Raw genomic sequence first — 19351 nt, 5'->3', positions numbered from 1 at the left:
GGGAAATGTTCTGCCTACTTGTCCATGGGCAGCCAAACTTTCAAATTTGGTTGTCTGACAAGAAAACCCGTTTGTCAAATTTTCATGCTGTGGTTTCATTCTGAACTAAATTAAATATTATTGCTGCTGTTATTGTCTAACGACAGTAACATTCTTTTCATTCTGCTTGTTTTGTTTTGGTCTATTGTCCCAGGGTTACTCATTATTCTCTTGTTTTTAGTGTGTAAGTCACTAGGTCTTATATATTAAGTTTTAGCCTCGCTTTAATATAAATTCACACTGGTTGGGCAGAAGCATATTAGACTGAGAGTCAGAAGTGAGACTGTATAATAATGTATTTTAAATCCAAATAAATATCCTAATACTTTAAATAATATTATGGAAAATATCCATCTGACTTGAAATGTTCATACAGATTAGCACTAGTCTAGTCCCTTCTGTTGAGTGCTCTTGTAAATAAATATTTTGTTCTTGGTTCCACACCAAGGTAGTAGAGCATAGCCTTGCGTGGGTGTAAACCATCTATTATTATTATTATTATTTTATTTATTTTATTATTTATTTCATATTATGGTAGCACTTAAAGGTCAACCAAGATTGGGGCCTCGTTGTGCTAGGCAGTATACAGACAGTAAGAGGACACTTGGGCCATTCACTAGTATCTACATCAAGTACTGGAGTACTTTTTTGGGGGGTGGGGCTTGTTTTTATTAAATTTATTGCACATTACCCATGCTCTATTACTGCTGTGCTACAGGACAACGAAAACAGTATTTCCACCAAGAGCAGTGTATCCTGAAAGGCAGATGGTCTGATAGTTAAAAGCTTTTAATTAAACATGCATATGCATTGTAATTTGTTGTGGATTTGATGGTAATCAGGTGTCATTTCAGATAAAACCAACATCTTCGTCACTCTCCTCCTCTTCTTTGCACAATACCTAATAAAATAGCAGATTGTCAATATATACATTTACATTTCCATAATGGGCCAATTCTTTTTTGACCGTTAGGTCATCACCTGAGTCAAAGGTTAAAACCATGTGAGTGGTGGTTGCTACAGCCTAGTGAATCTGGCATACATATATTCAAATGCAGTTTCAAGATGATAGATCTGATTGACTGATTTACTTAATGCAGCTTTGCCTTTAAAACTCTAGAAATGTTTATCCTGTCAAATGTACCATCCTAGAGTTAAGCTTCCTGACAGATGGGAAGTTGTTTTTTCATTGCTGCAAGTCCAGCATAGCACTTTCTAGCTTTTGCAAAGTATCAAACAAGAGATTTCTCCTTTAAAAATGAGAGACTTCAGTTAGAATGGTGTTTGAGTCCATGCTGAAATACATGTGCCCAAAACTGTATGTCTTGAGTGCCTTAAGAATGACCCATATTTGATCTGTGTCAGCCACTGACTTAATGTCTTCTAAACTGGTGACAGCCTTCAGAGGTCTGGCCTGATGATCGACCACAGAACACTTGGTCAATTCCTCCAGAATATCTCCCAATTGCCTTAAACTCACCAGAGACCGTTTGAAGTTACTGTCATGTTTTATGACTTAGAGTTTATTTTGAATCCCATTTTCAAATTTTATTTTTCAATTGTTTAAGCTATAGATAATCTTTTATTAGACCAGAATATCAAGCTGAAGGTTGTGCTTGGTGCTGTCCACAAAAAGAAACATATCTTGTCTAACTATGACCTACATATCATTTGAAAGCCTATACTCTCCACTACATGGTTTAAATTCATGTTGTTGTTTCAATTTTGATTCAAACTCTTCTTGTCCTTATCTCCACAACTTGTAAAGCTGCTTTTATGCCTTATGTGATATCACGAGATGTCCGAGATCCCAAATTCACTAAAGAGAGTATAACTTTTCCTATCCTGTAAAACCTGACATAACCAGAATTGCGCAGCTGTGGATTTTTCGGTGGATCATTTAGCAGAGTAATAAACCTAGCTTTTAACATACATTTCTGAGAGACTTTGCAGTTGCTTATATAAAGTTTCTTCCTAGATGGATGCATTTTTACCAAGTGTTGAAATTTTATTGTAAGTCTCACAGTAGTTTGTGTTTTTCTTAAAACCCCAGCCCCTGGAGTCAGGTGATTATTTCAGACTCTCTGCTTTCATAAATAAATAAACATTTTTCCTTGCCCTTGTAGTTGTGGGAAAAGCATGAAAAAGCTTAAAAAACAAACACAACCCAACATTTATTATTTCAAAATCTCATGCTTTTTGAGGCCTAACATATTTTTTCAGTAGTTAGTTTGGCAATGTTTTGGATGTTAATGCAATATGATTCAAGATTAAGGCTGTGTTTTTCCTTCAAGCTGCAAAATATTTCAAATATTTCTGAAAATTAAATCATATTTAGTGACACTGAATGCATCTGATGAAGTGAGCTTATGCTCAAATAAATTTTAGTCTCTAAGGTGCCACAAGTACTCTTTTTCTTTTTGCGAATACAGACTAACACGGCTGCTACTCTGAACCCTGTAAGTGACAGTACACCATGTTGCTAATTTATAGATCTTTTAGCATTTTATGGCGCAATCTAGTAATAGCTTCTTGAGGACAAAGTGGCACACTTCTGTGCTTTTCAAATGATCAGCATCACAGCATGTACATAATCTGGGATCCATTCTGAAGAATTTACACCTCTTATAGGGGGAATGCCCTTATCAAAAAGCTTTTCAGGTTTTCTCCAAATTACACAAATTATTTCGTCTTTCTGACATGAAACCCATGGACATTTGGGTTTCCATTTATTCTGGAAAGTGTGTTTACATTTTAGTTTTTCCTATTCCTTAGCATACTTTGGTGCCAGAGGCTTAATGGATACTATGCCAAGGGCCTTCAGAACTATGCTGTGCTGAATCAGTCTGTCTTCTTTAGTTGTTTGTTTTTTGGTTTGATGTGTTCCAGACACTTTAAAAAAAATTAACTAAGTTTCTGTGCAAAAGCTCTGTTTTGATCTACTTCTGCTCCCGTTGGAAATCAATAGTAAAACTTCTATTGACTTCAGTGGGAGCAGAGTTAGAGCAATGCTGAGCTGCTTTTAAAAATTTAACCCATAGTTTTTGTACAAATTGGTATTAAAAATAGTGTGTACATTAAGGATTGACTTGCAAGTTTAAATTGCCTGGTCCTGCAAAGCTGTAACAAAGTATTAAACCATCTCTTTGTGTTTAAAAACAATTTAATATTAGGAAACAGCAACTAATCAAATTGTAGTTTAGATTACTAGAAAGCCTATTGCAGTTGCCAGATTAAACTATCACTTGTTTTTCTGGCAAAGATAACTGCCTTTGAACTGTTCGACTGTGGTTGAAATGCCTAGATTCAGTCTCTCCTTGCCCCAATAACTGCAAACGTCTTATCAGAGCACTAACAATGTTCCAGCTGATGCTCAGACATGGTAAGCCGTGGTCCTAACCAAGCATATATATATATGGTTTGTGTGGCCAAATCTAGAGATATAAAATGTCCAGATGTTTTGAAGGCATAGAAGAAATAACATATGAGGAGAGAGGTCAAAAAACAGAAATTTTGGAAAAAATTTGAAATATCTGCAGTAGTTACTTGCTTATCAAAATGAAACTTTACGTCTTTAAAAGTGAGATGTATTATGTATAATTTGGTTATCACATAGAGATTACTACTAGTTACATTTATGAAGTAAATAAGTATAAATTCTTTGCATTTGAATAATGACAAATATACCTAGTCATAGAGATGGAGCTCACATTGAGAAATTCATGTGTATTTTTTTTACCTGTTGACATATTTCTAAAATGGGGGGGGGGGATTAAAATGTTGAAAATAGAAAGCATCGACATTGTTGACTTATAAACAAAAAGGAAGATTATCCGTAGGGCTCAGAAATAATATGTAAATCGAGATCTGATATTATAAAGCAGATACAAATGAAACTTATGTTTCTAGAGAAAAGTGCTAAAAATGAACATATTTGTATTAGGGTTCTCAAGCGATTAAAAAGATTAATTGTGTGATTAATCACGCTGTTAAACAATAATACGATACCATTTATTTTAATATTTTTGGATGTTGTCTACATTTTCAAATATATTGATTTCATTTACAACACAGAATACAAAGTGTACAGTGCTCACTTTACTTTTATTTCAAATATTTGCACTGTAAAAAAACAAAAGAAATAGTATTTTTCAATTCATCTAATACAAGTACTGTAGTGCAGTCTCTTTATCATGAAAGTTGAACTTACAAATGTAGAATTATGTAAAAAAAAAAAAACCCTGCATTCAAAAATAAAAGTGTAAAACTTTAGAGCCTACAAGTCCACTCAGTCCTAATTCTTGTTCGGCCAATCACTCAGATAAACAAGGTTTTTACATTTGCTGAAGATAATGCTGCCTGATTCTTGTTTACAATGTCACCTGAAAGTGAGAACAGGCATTTGCATGGCACTGTTGTAGCTGGTGTTGCAAAATATTTACATGCCAGTTGCGCTAAAGATTCATATGTCCCTTGATGCTTCAACCACCATTCCAGAGGATATGTGTTCATGCTGATGACGGGTTCTGCTTGGTAACAATCCAAAGCAGTGTGGACCAACACATGTTCACATTCATCACCTGAGTCAGATGCTACCAGCAGAAGGTTGATTTTCTTTTTTTGGTGGTTTGGGTTCTGTAGTTTCCACATCAGAATCTTACTCTTTTAAGATTTCTGAAAGCATGCTCCACACCTCGTCCTGATCAGATTTTGGCAGGCACTTCAGATTCTTAAATCTTGGGTTGAGTGCTGTAGCTATCTTAAAAATTTCACAATGTCAAATTTGCAGTGAAAGTGGTCTTAAAACAAACAACATGTGCTGGGTCATCATCCGAGACCACTATAACATGAAATATATATGGCAGAATGTGGGTAAAACAGCAGGGGACATACAATTCTCCCCCAAGGAGTTCAGTCACAAATTTAACGAATGCATAATTTTTTTAATGAGCGTCATCAGCATGGAAGAATGTCCCCTGGAACAATGGCCAAAGCATGAAGAGGCATATGAATCTTTAGCGCATCTGGCACGTAAATATCTTGTGATGCCAGCTACAACAATGCCTGTTCTCACTTTCAGGTGACGTAATTAAGAAGTGGGCAGCATTATCTCCTGTAAATGTAAACAAACTTGTTTGTCTTAGCGATTGGCTGAACAAGAAGTAGGACTGAGTGGACTTTTAGGCTCTAAAGTTATACATTGGTTTGTTTTTAAGTGCAGTTATGTAACAAAAAGTTTACATTTGTAACTTGCACTTTCAAGATAAAGGGATTGCACTCCAGTACTTGTATGAGGTGAATTGAAAAATACTATTTCTTTTATCATTTTTACAGTGCAGATATTTGTAATAAAAAATAATATAAAGTGAGCAGTGTACACTTTGTATTCTGTGTTGTAATTGAAATTGATATATTTGAAAATGTAGAAAAACATCCAGAAATATTTAATAAATTTCAGTTGATATTCTGTTGCTTAACAGTGTGATTAATTGCAATTAATTTTTTGAGTTAATTGCAAGAGTTAACTGCGATTTATTGACAGCCCTAATTTATATATATTCATTATAGTGTAGTTAACACAGCACAACATTAAGGACCCTCAGTAAATATGGGTGTATATCCAGATTTTATAGTGAACATCAGACTCTTTAATAGTGCATTATCATTATATATAGTGTGTTGTACCTGTAGACAAATCTAGCCATCATATAAATAAACAAGTATAACTTAAACAGTTTAGTTACCAATTTACTCTTGGAAATGCTACCATAGCTCAAGTTTTTTCTTGTGACTTTTCTAATCCGAATCTCTCTCTCTCTCAAAAATTCACGAATTCTGATTCTGAACTTTCACTATGATCTTCATCTATTTCATTAAACTGAGGATATGCATGGAGTGAAACAAACTCTCACATGTTGTTGTGTTTCTTGATTTTTGTGTGTGTATTTCCAAACATTGACCAGCATCTTTCTCATGCTTCAGAAGATGGAGGAATCTGAAGCAGATGAGTGGTCAGTTTGGATGAGCTATTGCCAGCAGGAGAGTGAGTTTGTGTGTGTGTGTTGGGGGGGGGGGGGGGTGAGAAAACCTGGATTTGTGCTGGAAATGGCCCACCTTGATTTTCATGCAGGTTGTAGGGAGAGTGGTCACTTTGGATAGGCTATTACCAGCAGGAGAGTGAGTTTGTGTGTGTGGTTTTTGAAGGGGGGTGAGGGGGTGAGAGAACCTGGATTTCTGCAGGAAATGGCCCACATTGATTATCATATGCATTGTGAAGAGAGTGGTCACTTTGGATGGGCTATTACCAGCAAGAGAGTGAGTTTGTTTGTGGGAGGGCGGAGGGTGAGAAAACCTGGATTTGTGCTGGAAATGGCCCAACTTGATGATCACTTTAGATAAGCTATTACCAGCAGGAGAGTGGGGTGGGAGGAGGCATTGTTTCATGGTGTCTGTGTATAAAATGTCTTGTGCGATTTCCACAGCATGCATCCGACGAAGTGAGCTGTAGCTCACGAAAGCTCATGCTCAAATAAATTGGTTAGTCTCTAAGGTGCCACAAGTCCTCCTTTTCTTTTTGCAAAAGGAGTCAGTGATTGTGCTGTACAGAGGCCTTGCCACCATGTTGTAGGAGCAATATGCTTGGCAGATTCCCCGATTGCACTCTCGGACCAAATACCTGAAGAGGTTCTGTATTTTGCAACATTTGAAAGTGCTTTTCCAAAATCTAGTCCTAAGTGTGTAGCTTGTTTAGTAATCCAGTCAAGTGATGTAACAGTGCTATCATCACTAACATAATTACCTTTGAACCTTGGATCTAAGTGGTTTGCAGTAGCTTTACAGCTGAATTCTTCCCATCTAAATATAAAGTCCTTCACTTTTACATCTTCCTGACTTGTATGTGGAGATGAGCTTAGATTTTCAGTACAGTTGACTTTATCTTGGTCATAACTTGAGGAATGTCTGACAGAAGTGCTTTGTCTGATTCAGATACAGTGATTGAAGAAGCAGTTGGCTGCAGAATCTTCAGTGTGTTCTGCAGGTGAACCCAGAAGGTATCCTCATCAAGTACAGTGTGTTGTACACTTTTAAGATCTTCAGTCATCACCTCTTTCTTGAAGAGCTTCTTTGTTTTAATACATTTTCAAATGATATCCCCATACTTCCCATCTTGTTTTGTTAGAATGTTTCAGTGTTACCATTTTATTTTTACAATGCTTTTCTTCTTGCTTCTTCTTAAAGAATATGAGTAGTTGTCACATTTTATAATTTCTTTTGCTTTTTTTTATAGATCTCTTCCGATGTGCACAACTGCATGATATCATTAATAAGCAGGTTTAGGCCATGAAAAGCACATCCTGTTACAGTTATATGGGGATATTTGTCCCTTATGTTGTCCCATTCTGCTTTATTACTGGCATTGTCAGTTAGCAGAGCAAATACTTTCCCGTTTCCACTCTTCTCTAGTACTTCATGTATTTCTTTGCAGGTTGTCTGTTTTCCCCGGAAGTGGTGTTGTTACAAAGTTTATGATTCCTTCCCCTCCCACCCCTACATTTGTCTACCCATCTGTAAATACTGCTGGACAAAGTGCTTCATTGATTTTTTTTTATTTTTTTTTTTCCTTGCACAGGTTGCACTGCATGTTCATATTCTGACTGTAGAAGAGGCTTGCTCAAAGAATGTTTGCTTGGTAACTGGTATGATGGTCTTAATAATTTAAATGCTGCCTTCCAATAACTGTTTTCAGTGGTGGACACTGGAGTACCAGACGCATATATCACTCTTGCTTCATCAGTCTTTTTTGTTGATATTCACGTCATTTTGTCTATAAATGAAGTCATTTTGGGGAGGTAATATCTTTTATTGGACCAACTTGTGTTGGAGAGAGAGACAAGCTTTCGAGCCACACAAAGGTCGTCTTCAGGTCTGGGAAAGGAACTCCCAGCCTCACAGCAAAATGCAAGGTGGAACAGATTTTTTAGCATAAGTAATTAGTACATATTGTAAGGAACCATTCAACATAAAATGGTCCGTTAACACCTCACCCACCTAGTCTCCCTAGGATCCTGGGACCGACATAGCTACAACTACATACAAGATACAATCATTGTTGGGAATCTTTTGGATATCGTTGGTTCATATGCCTGTGTTTTCCTGATGATTGAAGAGTTGAAACTGAGTGTAGAACGCTTCCAGATGAAGATGTCACAGAAACAAAAGGACTTCTGGATCAAGAATGTTTGTTGCAAATGAAACCACTGTCTGTGTTGTCTATCTCATGCTCTTCTTCTTGACCTTCATTTCCACTTTTAATGTCTGCAGGACATTTCATGTGTGCTAGGATGTGTTTGGTCATTCTGGTGGCATTTGGAAATGCATATTTCATTTGGCAGTATTTGCAAAACACAGATCCTTTTTTTGTCTGAATGACTTCCAGCTTGGAAATACTTCTACATATTAGAAGACAGTCATTGTCTCCCTTTGCTGAGGGAGAAGGAAAAAATAATAAGAGCTTCTCTGTGCTGGGTGCGATTTGTTCCTCCTGTGGATGTCAGGGTCAGGACTCTGAGACAGGATCCATTCCAGCCCCTCAAGATTCTCTTCCAGTGCCTTGCAGGCACAGGCCTCTGCCCCACTGGCTCTACACAAGCAGGTAGTAGTCTGTTTGTTTGTTCCCCAGCAAGACACAGGGTGTCAGCCTTCTAATCTGCTGAGGAGGTGGGATGAGTGGGCTGCTCCCTGGGGCCTGACAGGAGGACAGCATCTTCAGGATAGCAGCTGCTTCTCTCTTCCTGCTCACATTGTGTCCACACCAAACTTCACTCCTGCTCACTAGTAAAAATGGTAGCACCTTGTACTGACTGGGGTGCTGTGCCCCAGAGGGTTACATAGATTTATATACAGTATATAGGCCTTCAGTATACAGGAATTGTAATTGCCTAATACTATAAGTTTTGAAATAGAGTAACTTCATTTGGCATACTTATTAGTTATTAGAAAGCATTTTGAAGGACTGAAGTTCAGCAGTAATAATATTTCATATATTACTCTAATAATTCTTCACTGTTCATTCTGAGAGACGTTTTTCATATGAAAATTTCTTTTCCATTTCCCCCCAAGGTTCTGATTTTTCCATATCAGGTGTCTTTTTTTCCTGAAAGATGTTGGATATTTTTTTTTTTTTTTTTTTTTTTTTTTTTTGGAGCCTCTTATCAGTGAGGCCTACTCCTATCCCTCTCATTGGCATCTACTTTGACTGCCCTTGTTTGCATGGTGTCACTTACCCCATTCTTGAGCTTCTTTGTTGTTCTTGTGTGGCAGGCAAGAAATCCAGTTAATCCAGCTGGCACTTCTTCTTTTCCTAGGCCTTTGAGCAATAGGAGTTTTTCCAGCCTCTGTATATGAAGAAAATGTTTCAGCTATTTTTGAGTTACTTCATAACGAAAAAATGATTTTAATCACCATTTTAATAAATCCTTCAGAAGCTTTTTACATTCTTTAAACTAAAAAATAAGTTTGAATCTTGAACCTAAAATTTGGTACGTGCCTCATTGGACATATAGCTAAATCTGAAAATACTGTTGAGTGAAAAGTAAAGATGGTTTCTGTATAGGGAAAGTGAAGGTGTGTATTGTGCATGTGTAATATATTGTACTCTCTACCAGTTTGAGTGTGCATAGAGAAGTTATTTATATCTACACTGTGTTCAGTGTATTTAAGGTACCGTAATTTCGCTGGACTAGTTGTGCAAAACTAGTCCAAACAAAAATACTAACTAGTATGTATGTAAACAGTCACCATTATCTCAGCTTACTCCAGACAACACTTTCCCTATGCTCTGGAATCTCTTAACACCCTGACAAAACACTTGTACCTTGTAGATTTCATCTCTTCCCCTACCTCCACAGCTTTTAAAATGCAGTTGTGTGACTGCTTTTGCAGAGCCACAGAGCCACCAATTTCAAAGTTTGGGTACTCTATAGCGAGGGGTCTCAAACACTTTCACAGTGTGGACTGTATCTTCATCTAGACATTGTTTTATGGACCCTCACCTTCCTGTTTGTGGTTTCATAGATCACCTGCTCTCCCATTCATGATCACATAGCCTCCCGGTGGCAACTACAGGAATTGATTTACATGGAAAAGTAACACTAGGAAAGTGTGTAGATATTTTTAACTGTCCCTAATTTTAAAAAGTTTTTAAAAAATAGCTAATTTACTATCTCCATTTCCTTTTCATTTAATCTCATTTTGTCATTTCTGTTCTCTTACTGGAAATGAGACCACAGCAGACCAGCAGCTTTCTATAAATCACCTGCTACTGCTCTGCAGACCACCTGTGGTTTATGGGTAGAGCCCTACTAAATTCATGGACATGCAAAACGTGTCATGGGCTGTGAAATCTGATCTTCCCCCATGAAATCTGGTCTTTTGTGTGCTTTTACACTATAGTACACTATACAGATTTCATGGGGGAGACCAGTGTTTCTCAAATTGGGGGTCCTGACCCAAAAGGGAGTTGCAGGGGGTCGCAAGGTTATTTTAGGATGGTTGTGGTATTGTTACCCTTACTTCATCGCTGCCTTCAGAGCTGTGCAGCCATAGAGTGGTGGCTGTTGGCCAAGGGCCCAGCTCTGAAGGCAGCAGAGCAGAAATAAGGGTGACAACACCATACCATGCCACCCTTACTTCTGCACTGCTGCTGGCGGTGACTCTGCCTTCAGAGCTGGGCTCCCAGCCAGCAGTCACCACTCTCCAGCTGCCCAGCTCTGAAGGAGCACTATCACCAGGAGAAGTAAGGGTAGCAATACCGCAATCCCACCTACAATAACCATGTGACTGTGCCACAATTCCTTTTTAGGTCAGGATCCCTACAATTACAACACCGTGAAATTGCAGATTTAAATATCTAAAATAATGAAATTTATTATTTTTAAAATCCTGTGACCGTGAAATTGACCAAAATGGACTGTGAATTTGGTAGGGCCCTATTCATGGGCCTCAGATTGGGAACCTCTGCACTTTAGGATGTAGTTACTAAGCGTAATCAAAATATGTAGATTGATTTTTGGTATACTGTTCAATACATTGCAAACAGGCAATTTTAAACTTAGAATACAACTTTATCTATAGTACATTCCAAACTCATAGTGCTTGATTCTCATCTCATACCAGTGTAAATCAGGAATAATTCCACTGAAGACAATAAAGGGCTTGTCTACACTGCCCCGCAGTTCAGACTATGGGGGTGTGAATGGCAGTGCACACAAAATGCTGCGCTTTAATGCCCTCATGTGGATGCAGTGGGTGTGAACTAAAAGGTTCCTAGGTCACATTAATGTAGTCCTCTTCAAACAGGACTGCATTACTGTAAACTAGGAACCTTGTAATTCGCGCACACAGCATCCACATTGGGGCATGGTAGCACAGCATTTTGGTGTGCATGGCTATTCACATCTCTGTAGTCCAAACTGCAGGGCAGTGTAGACATAGCCAAAGGTACACCAGTTTAAAGCTGACAAAGGAGTTAGCAGAATCAAGTCTGCAATGTTCCAAAGCACTTAAAGAGTTAGAACCTGGTAGGACAGTGACTCTAAAGGAAAAGGTATCGGGAGTTAGACACTGATCAGTAGTTCACACCCATTCTTGGACAATATAACTCTCTTTATTGGTGACACCATAATTGTCCAGACTCATTTTGAAAAGTGGTTTAAGCATTTGGACTGATAATCTTTTCAGTAATTGTATCCCAAATACGCTAAAAGTTTAAATTTATAACATTTTTAGGTTGTTTACTCAGATAGCTAAAGGGTCTCACACTTTGTTGCTTCTGTATGCCAAGCTCACCACTGCCCACACCACAGGTTCTTTGCATCCTTTCATTCTTCCTCACAAGCTTCCTGTATTGCTACCTGTCCACCCCTCTCTATTTCAGGAACTACTTGCAACTCCCCAGAGCCCCCAATACCAGGATCTCCCATTCTCCCAAGGGCTGTAGGTATGCCCTAGTCTCTTATCTCTTCTCTTCCCCTTCTCCCCCAACCCTTTCTTATTTTTTTTTCTTTCTGTCTGGAGATAAGTCATTCAGGGTGTCAACACTTTAAACTATGGGGAAGATGGCAGAGCTGAGTTGGGGTTATTGTTATGCTGCCATCAACCAGTTCTTTCATCTTAAGAAAGTTACAGAGGTGGTTGAAGCGTTGGCTCTGCTAACTAGATACCAGGCACTGTCACCCATTTCTCCCAACTGTTTCTCTAATTTCACAAAAATTAATAGCACTCTGCCCACTGATGCTAGATATTTTGAAGTCATTGGCAATATCACACAACAGCGTTTCACAGCTTGTTATACAGTTGAGGAACCGAAACAATTTTCTCTGTCCTGTAGTAGCACAATTAGGGGAAAAACAGGTCTTTTAAAAATCGGTTTCATATGGTCTGGGACCAAAAACACCAAAATGCAAGGTATTTACATGCCAGATATGCTAAAGAGTCATATGCCCCTTCATGCTTTGGGCACCGTTCCGGAGAACATGCTTCTACGCTGACGAAGCTTGTTAAAAAAAACGAGTTAATTAAATTTGTGACTGAACTCATTGGGGGAGAGTTGTATGTCTCCTGCTCTGTTTTACCCACATTCTGCCACATATTTCATGTTATAGCAGTCTTGGATGATGACCCAGCATGTTGTTCATTTTAAGAATACTTTCACTGCAGATTTGACAAAATGCAAAGAAGGTACTAATGTGAGATTTCTAAAGATAGCTAGAACACTTGACCCAAGGTTTAAGAATCTGAAGTGCCTTCCAAAATCTGAGATGGACGAGGTATGGAGCATGCTTTCAGAAGTCTTAAAAGAGCAACACTCTCTGATGGAAAAACTACAGAACATGAACCACCAAAAAAGAAAATCAACCTTCTGCTGGTGGCATCTGACTCAGATAATGAAAATGAACATGCATCGGTCCACACTGCTTTGGATCATTGTTGAGCGGAACCCATCATCAGCATGGACGCATGTCCTCTGGAATGGTGGTTGAAGTATGAAGGGACATATGAATCTTTAACGCATCTGGTACGTAAATGTCTTGCAATGCTGGCTACAACAGTGCCATGGCAAACGTCTGTTCTCACTTTCAGGTGACATTGTAAACAAGAAGTGGGCAGCATTGTCTCTTGCACATGTAAACAAACTTGTTTGAGCGATTGGCTGAACAAGAAGTAGGACTAAGTGGACTTGTAGGCTCTAAAGTTTTACATTGTTTTATTTTTCAATGCAGTTATTTCTTGTACATAATTCTACATTTGTAAATTCAACTTTCATGATAAAGAGCTTTCACTACAGTACTTGTATTAAGTGAATTGAAAAATACTATTTTATTTTTACAGTGCAAATATTTATAATAAAAAATAAATATAAAGTGAGCACTGTTACTTTGTATTCTGTGTTGAAATTAAAATAAATATATTTAAAAATGTGGAAAACATCCAAAAGTATTTAAATAAATGGTATTCTGTTATTGTTTAACAGTGTGATTAATTTCAATTAATTTTTTTAATCTCTTGACAACCCTAATTATAATTAAGTTTATGTTTATGTTACGGAGGTCATGGACATCACAGAATCCATGACTTCCAGAGACCTCCATGACGTTTTTTGCTTCAGCCCCAGGCCCTGCAGGACTCTGGAGCTGATAACCAGTGTGGCCCTGGCAGGGTTCCAGCGATAGGCGATAGCAGTAACAAGCGACAAGGTGCCCCCTGCAAAGTTCCAGTGACAGGTGACAGACTCCTGAGGGGGCCAGCCTCAGGGTTCTAGCGACAGGTTGAAAGCCTTGCGCAGGGAGAGGGGGATGCCTTGGGCGAGCGGTTGGGGTGTCCCATTTTCTCTTTGGGAAATATGGTCACCCTGCAGCTCCCAGCTGCCGTGGGTGAAGTGGGAACCCCAAAGCTCCCAGCCACCATGGTGATGGGGGAAACCATGGAGCCTCAGCAGCAGAAGTCACAGACAGATCACAGCTTCCGTGAATTTTTGTTTGTTACCTGTGACCTGTCCATGACTTTTACTAAAAGTAACCATGACAGAATCTTAGCCTTAATTATAATATAACTGTAGCTTCAATCTATTGTCATTTTCTGGGGTGCAATCCAGCCCACTGAATGGTTGTGTCTTTAAACCTGGGTGCCTTAAATGCTCTGCTGCTGTGCTCTCAGCTAGAGTGACCAGATGTCCTGATTTTAAAAGAACATGTCTGGATATTCGGCACTTTGTCTTCTATAGGCACCTATTACTGGTCATCCTACCTCGCAGCCCTGACACTAACACCCAGGAGACAAGCGAGCACTGAGTGTCTGTGTGTTAAGCTGCTCTGGTCAGCTACTCTGATTCCAGCAGCCTGCTTGTTACAGCCATGCTCTGGTATACGCCAGCTTTGGTTACACCTGCCAAGGTGACCCCAACACTCCCCAGTCCTGCATTTTCCCAAACTACGTTCTGCAAAAGCCAACCTCTTTCCTGGATCATTCAGAGGAATAATAAGGTTTATTTGCTCCTCTGAAGAGACAAAATGCAGAGCTTATCACTTAAGTTGAAACACAGCACTGGGTTGATTTAGATTAAAAGTAAAACAAGTTTATTAACAAAAGGAGATGGGATTTTAAATGAGTTCAGATATAAAGGATAGAGTTAGAAATGGTTACAAGCAAATAAAAGTAAAAAATGCTTTCTAGAAACTTAACAAAACTACAGTCTTGGTTCAAGGTAAGACACTTACCACACTTCCTTCCAGCAAGATGGCTGACCCCACTTCACCTCACCCGCCCTTCCTCCTGTCAGAATCTAGCACAAAATGCTTGGTTCCTTTGTCGTCTTAGGTGAAAGCTAACTTGCAGTTCTTTGCCCCTCTCTTTTATAGTCCAGTGAACCTTTGAAATGGATTCTTCTGAAGCTTACCCCTGCCGCTGCACCCCTCCCCCGGCCCAATAAAGTTTGTTCAAGATCTGAGGAAGGAGACATGTAGTCTGGGGGTGAAGGAAGTTCCATGCTGGTTTCTTCCCCCACTGGTGTTCGCTAAAATGTAAATTGATCTGTTCCTGCCCTCTCCATTGCAAATGAATGGCCACTTGACATGTGATTGCTAATCACCTGTGGTGACACCTGACTTGAAGTGCTGACCTATCCTTTGTCTGCGAGAAACCTGTTTACCCATGCCCCAGACTTGTCTGGTAAACACATTTCAGTTCCACATTTCTTTCATATTTGTATGGTCCCTTAGGAACTTACTGTATATACACCACACAAGAATGTTAGTGATCAGTGTGGTGTTAGTTTTCACATAACACACATGAGATACAGATTATAACATTAATGTATTGAGGTACTCTGAACTGGTCAGGTGAGCTGAAACTCATTACCAGATATCATTGAGCCTCTTGCATTGGGATGCTGTTAAGGTCACATCTACAAGCTACATTCCAGTATCATGATAACATATAGCATTTATGTGGTATTTATATTTTCAAAATATTATATACAAAATTAATACTATTTTATAGCATTATCCTTGGGGGGACTGAGACCTGGAGAGATTAAGTGATTTGTGCAACGTCACACAGTGGCAATGTAACAATTAGAATTCTGGAGTGTCTGGCTCTTCGTCCTGTGGCCCACTAGACCATGGTGCCTCTCATAACATTTGAGCTGCTTATGTCTAGCAAGAAATACAGCACCTAATTTAAAATTTTTGAGAAGCTGTTTTAAAGTGTCACGTTGATATAATGTATTCCCGTTGATTTAAATGATCTGCATTTTAACTAGACATTTTATTCCAGCAATCCATCAAAAACTGGAAGCGGATGGAACGGAAAAAGTAGAAGGATCCATGACGCAAAAACTGGAGAATGTACTAAACAGTAAGTTTTGTCCTCCCAACAGCAACTATTTATGGACGTCAGACTTTATAAAAGCTTTAATATATTTCTTGGAATTTGTTACACAGTAGAAAACAGTAAGTTTTTGTCCTGGCATTTATTCTTGCATAGTGATGATTTTTGGGACCTGATGCAGCATCCATTGAAATCCATGGGAACTTTGCCATGAACTTCAATAGGTACAGGATCAGATTTATGGTTAACAATGGGGAAGAAGGGGAGACTTTTAAGGTAAATATTGTTTTCCTGCTTCTAAAGTGACAAATCTTGGTTTTAAAAAGTATACACAAAAAAGTTTTGAAAAATAAATGTGTATCTAGGACAATGAGTGGAATTAAATGCAATACATTAAAGCAGTGGCAGAACTAAAATAGAGAGCTGCCACTGGAAATAGTGTTTACACTAGTAAGATTTATTTACAATACATTTTTTATTTGATATTCAGTCATTCAGACCACACTGGGACTGGTACTCCTAAGTCACTTAGGCGCTTTTGAAAATTTCAACTACAACCTCTTTCCTGTTAAAGTATTCCTCATATTGTATGATTGAGTTGGGAGAGAGTTTTACATGCTTCACCAGCTCACAAAAGTTACAGTTCCTAATTCTTGGATGTGTGCCAAGATAATTTTACTTTGTTTCATTGTGATTTTTTTCCACAGAGGAAGGGATGTTTCCCTTAGTGCTGTATCAATAAGCAGGGAATGACATCCAGATAACTGACTCAGTGTCTGAGAGCCTGAATGTGCTGTATGAAATCAGAAAAGTGACATGGAAGCAGATTTTTTTTTTTTTATCAGGATACTTTGGTGTGTGAATATACAATGATAGTGTGGGTAGGGGGAGAGGGAATAGTTTTTCAAAAAGTCCTCCACCCAGGCTCTATAATAGTACATTTCATGTACACTGTTGTACGTGCAGCTTTGCATGTAGTTTTTTTTTTTCTTGGCCATGCAAAACCTGGTATTTGCAATTTACTTTCTGAACAGTTTGTGTCTACACATCTGTTTTGTTTTGTTTTTTTTATACAGGCAAAATGATACACTTAGGAAAACATGCATGTGCCAAAATTTTAGGCACAACCTACAATGCCATATACTTTACACCTAACCACATGTAAAGTGAGTGTGAGCTTTTTTTCTTTTGACCAAAGTAAATTTTTAAAATGTAAAAATAGTAAAAACACAGCAAAAGTGTGCTGTATTTAGACTAATTCATGTATCCTCTCAGGGACTGCTTGTGACGGACCTCTGATTAACAATAGACTATATCATCATTCTCTGGTTTAGCAAGTGGAGTTGAAATCTGTATGCAAGTAATGCAGTCCATCTTTTGCAAGCAAGCTTTTTGGAGTAGCTTGTGCCAGCCACTTGAGAATGGTATTGGCTTTTGCTTTATTGTGGAAAAGATTTGGTGGCTTTTCCGTCCCTGTGAAGGTGGGCAAGTCATGATGGAGGCTGGATGGGCCAGGGCATGGGCTTTAAAAAGAAAGAGAATAATGTTATGCAAAGAAACTATTATATTTACATATACAGTCATTTATTTTACGGTGCAAAGGGATGGGTTTAATCAAGAATGGTAGCTTAAAAGAATTCAGTATATTTTAAAAGTTGTTTTCCTTTTATTGGTATGGTATCTACCTGATTGTCATTTTCTACTGTCCACATAAGTTTTTTATTTCCCAATCTGTCAGAGAAGAAAAACTGATAAGTAGTCACTACTTTACTTTTTGGTAAGAAGCACTTATGGACAAGGTATCTGTTACACTTTTTTTAAGTATATTTCTTCAGTATAGGGCTTGATTCGGCACCCATTGAAGTCAGTGACAAAAATCCCATTGACTCAGAGGTCAAGATGTGAGGATTGTTTGAAGCTTAACCCTTTGGAGAAAAAAAAATATGTTTATAAGGTATATCAACTCCTTTTAATCATGCATCTGCCAGGCAACCTGAAATATGCCAATGTTTTTAATGGTTAAGAACACCTGGGGTCTGAAGCACTGGATTTTGCATCAGGTACAGTTGGAGGTGATGCACTCTTAAGTATTATAGGAGATTTTGTAATAGGTCATAAACAAAGGACAATGATTAACTTTTCAGTTTGTGTAACTAAAAAGAAACTTTTTCTTGCATAGAAATTTGATTTGATATTTCTCAAAAAATAATTTTAAAATAATCCATAGAAAAGAAATGCAAATGCATTAAAATTGTGCTGAGGAATAATAAAGCATATTATTTCTTCAAGGATTTGAGTTATGGATTCTTTTAAACTAAAGACAAATATCCATGTGCAATTCTACAGTTGTTAGTCACCTTTTAAAGAAACTTCCTTATGTGTAAGGGAAGAATGCCTTGTGATTATAAATATAATTACCAGAAAATAATAAATGACTTGTTGCTTAACTATTAAGTGAATGTATAAGCAAGTTGTGATTTAAAATAAAACAGTGATTCTTTTTATATACTAGAAAATATAACAAAACAGGCATTTGGAAAAAATCAAACTTTATCCAGTGTCAGTATTTAAGTGTCCAGTTAGATATTACGTTGTGGGGTTTTTTTTAATGAATTAAATTATTTTACATTAAATCACATGTAGTAGAAACGGCTGTCCTGAAAAAACAAAGATTTTTATGTCCGGGCTTCAAAATTTCAACAGTTTAAACATTATTTAGATTTAACAATTATTTTACAAAGACTACTTTTAACTTGAGCAGGCCACCCACAGTGTTGACTAGAGAAAATGGCATGCAAGCCACCCAGTGAGACTGATGTAATTTTTTCATCTTTGCTTAAAGTATAGTCACTAGACCAGATAATGTAGACACTTTTTACAGGCAGCGATCTAAAAGGCTAAAACAGTTCTTCTTTTTTCTTTTTGCCTAATTAAAAATAAGTCACAAGTTGAAAAATGTAAATATTTCACATCCCCTACTAATCTTCCTCAGTGTAACAGAAACTTTATTATTTTGTGCTAAATAATTATGGGAAACGTTTTAGTACAAAATGATATAACACTTTGTAGTCTGATTGGGGAAAAATAATTTTATTCTCTTTAGAATGTGTTTTGATTGAAAAAAAATTAATAAATATTAATAGATTAATGTAGACATTCTTATTCACATAAAATTGTTAACATAGGGCTTTATCTTCCATCCAGTGAAGGGAATGAGAATTTTACTGTTGACTGCAATGCAAACAGGATCAGACCCTTTATATAATGGTGTTCCAATAGTGGAGCTCTATATAATTGCTTAAATGTGTCTATAGTTACTATATAGATTCATTTTTTAAAATGAAGCATTTTAATGCCAAAGATCTAAGGATATCCATCGTAAAAAAATTCTTAGTGGAATTCAAAAAAGCCCAAACTTGCTTTATAT

At 37.6% G+C, this 19351-nt stretch overlaps 1 protein-coding gene across 4 annotated transcripts in view; it reads left to right on the top strand.

Moving 5' to 3' along the window:
• Positions 1–19351, top strand: part of EXOC2 (exocyst complex component 2) — a 188979-nt gene that overhangs the window by 48785 nt on the left and 120843 nt on the right. For all 4 annotated transcript variants that reach the window (XM_037893243.2, XM_043540186.1, XM_037893242.1 and 1 more), the window contains one exon: positions 15871–15951. In XM_037893243.2, coding sequence (XP_037749171.1) covers positions 15871–15951 — 81 coding nt within the window. The remainder of the gene's footprint in view (positions 1–15870; positions 15952–19351) is intronic.

The sequence above is a fragment of the Chelonia mydas genome, chromosome 2, assembly GCF_015237465.2.
Source record: "Chelonia mydas isolate rCheMyd1 chromosome 2, rCheMyd1.pri.v2, whole genome shotgun sequence".
In the NCBI taxonomy this organism is placed as follows: Eukaryota; Metazoa; Chordata; order Testudines; family Cheloniidae; genus Chelonia; species Chelonia mydas.
This window is presented reverse-complemented; position numbering and strand designations above follow the sequence as displayed.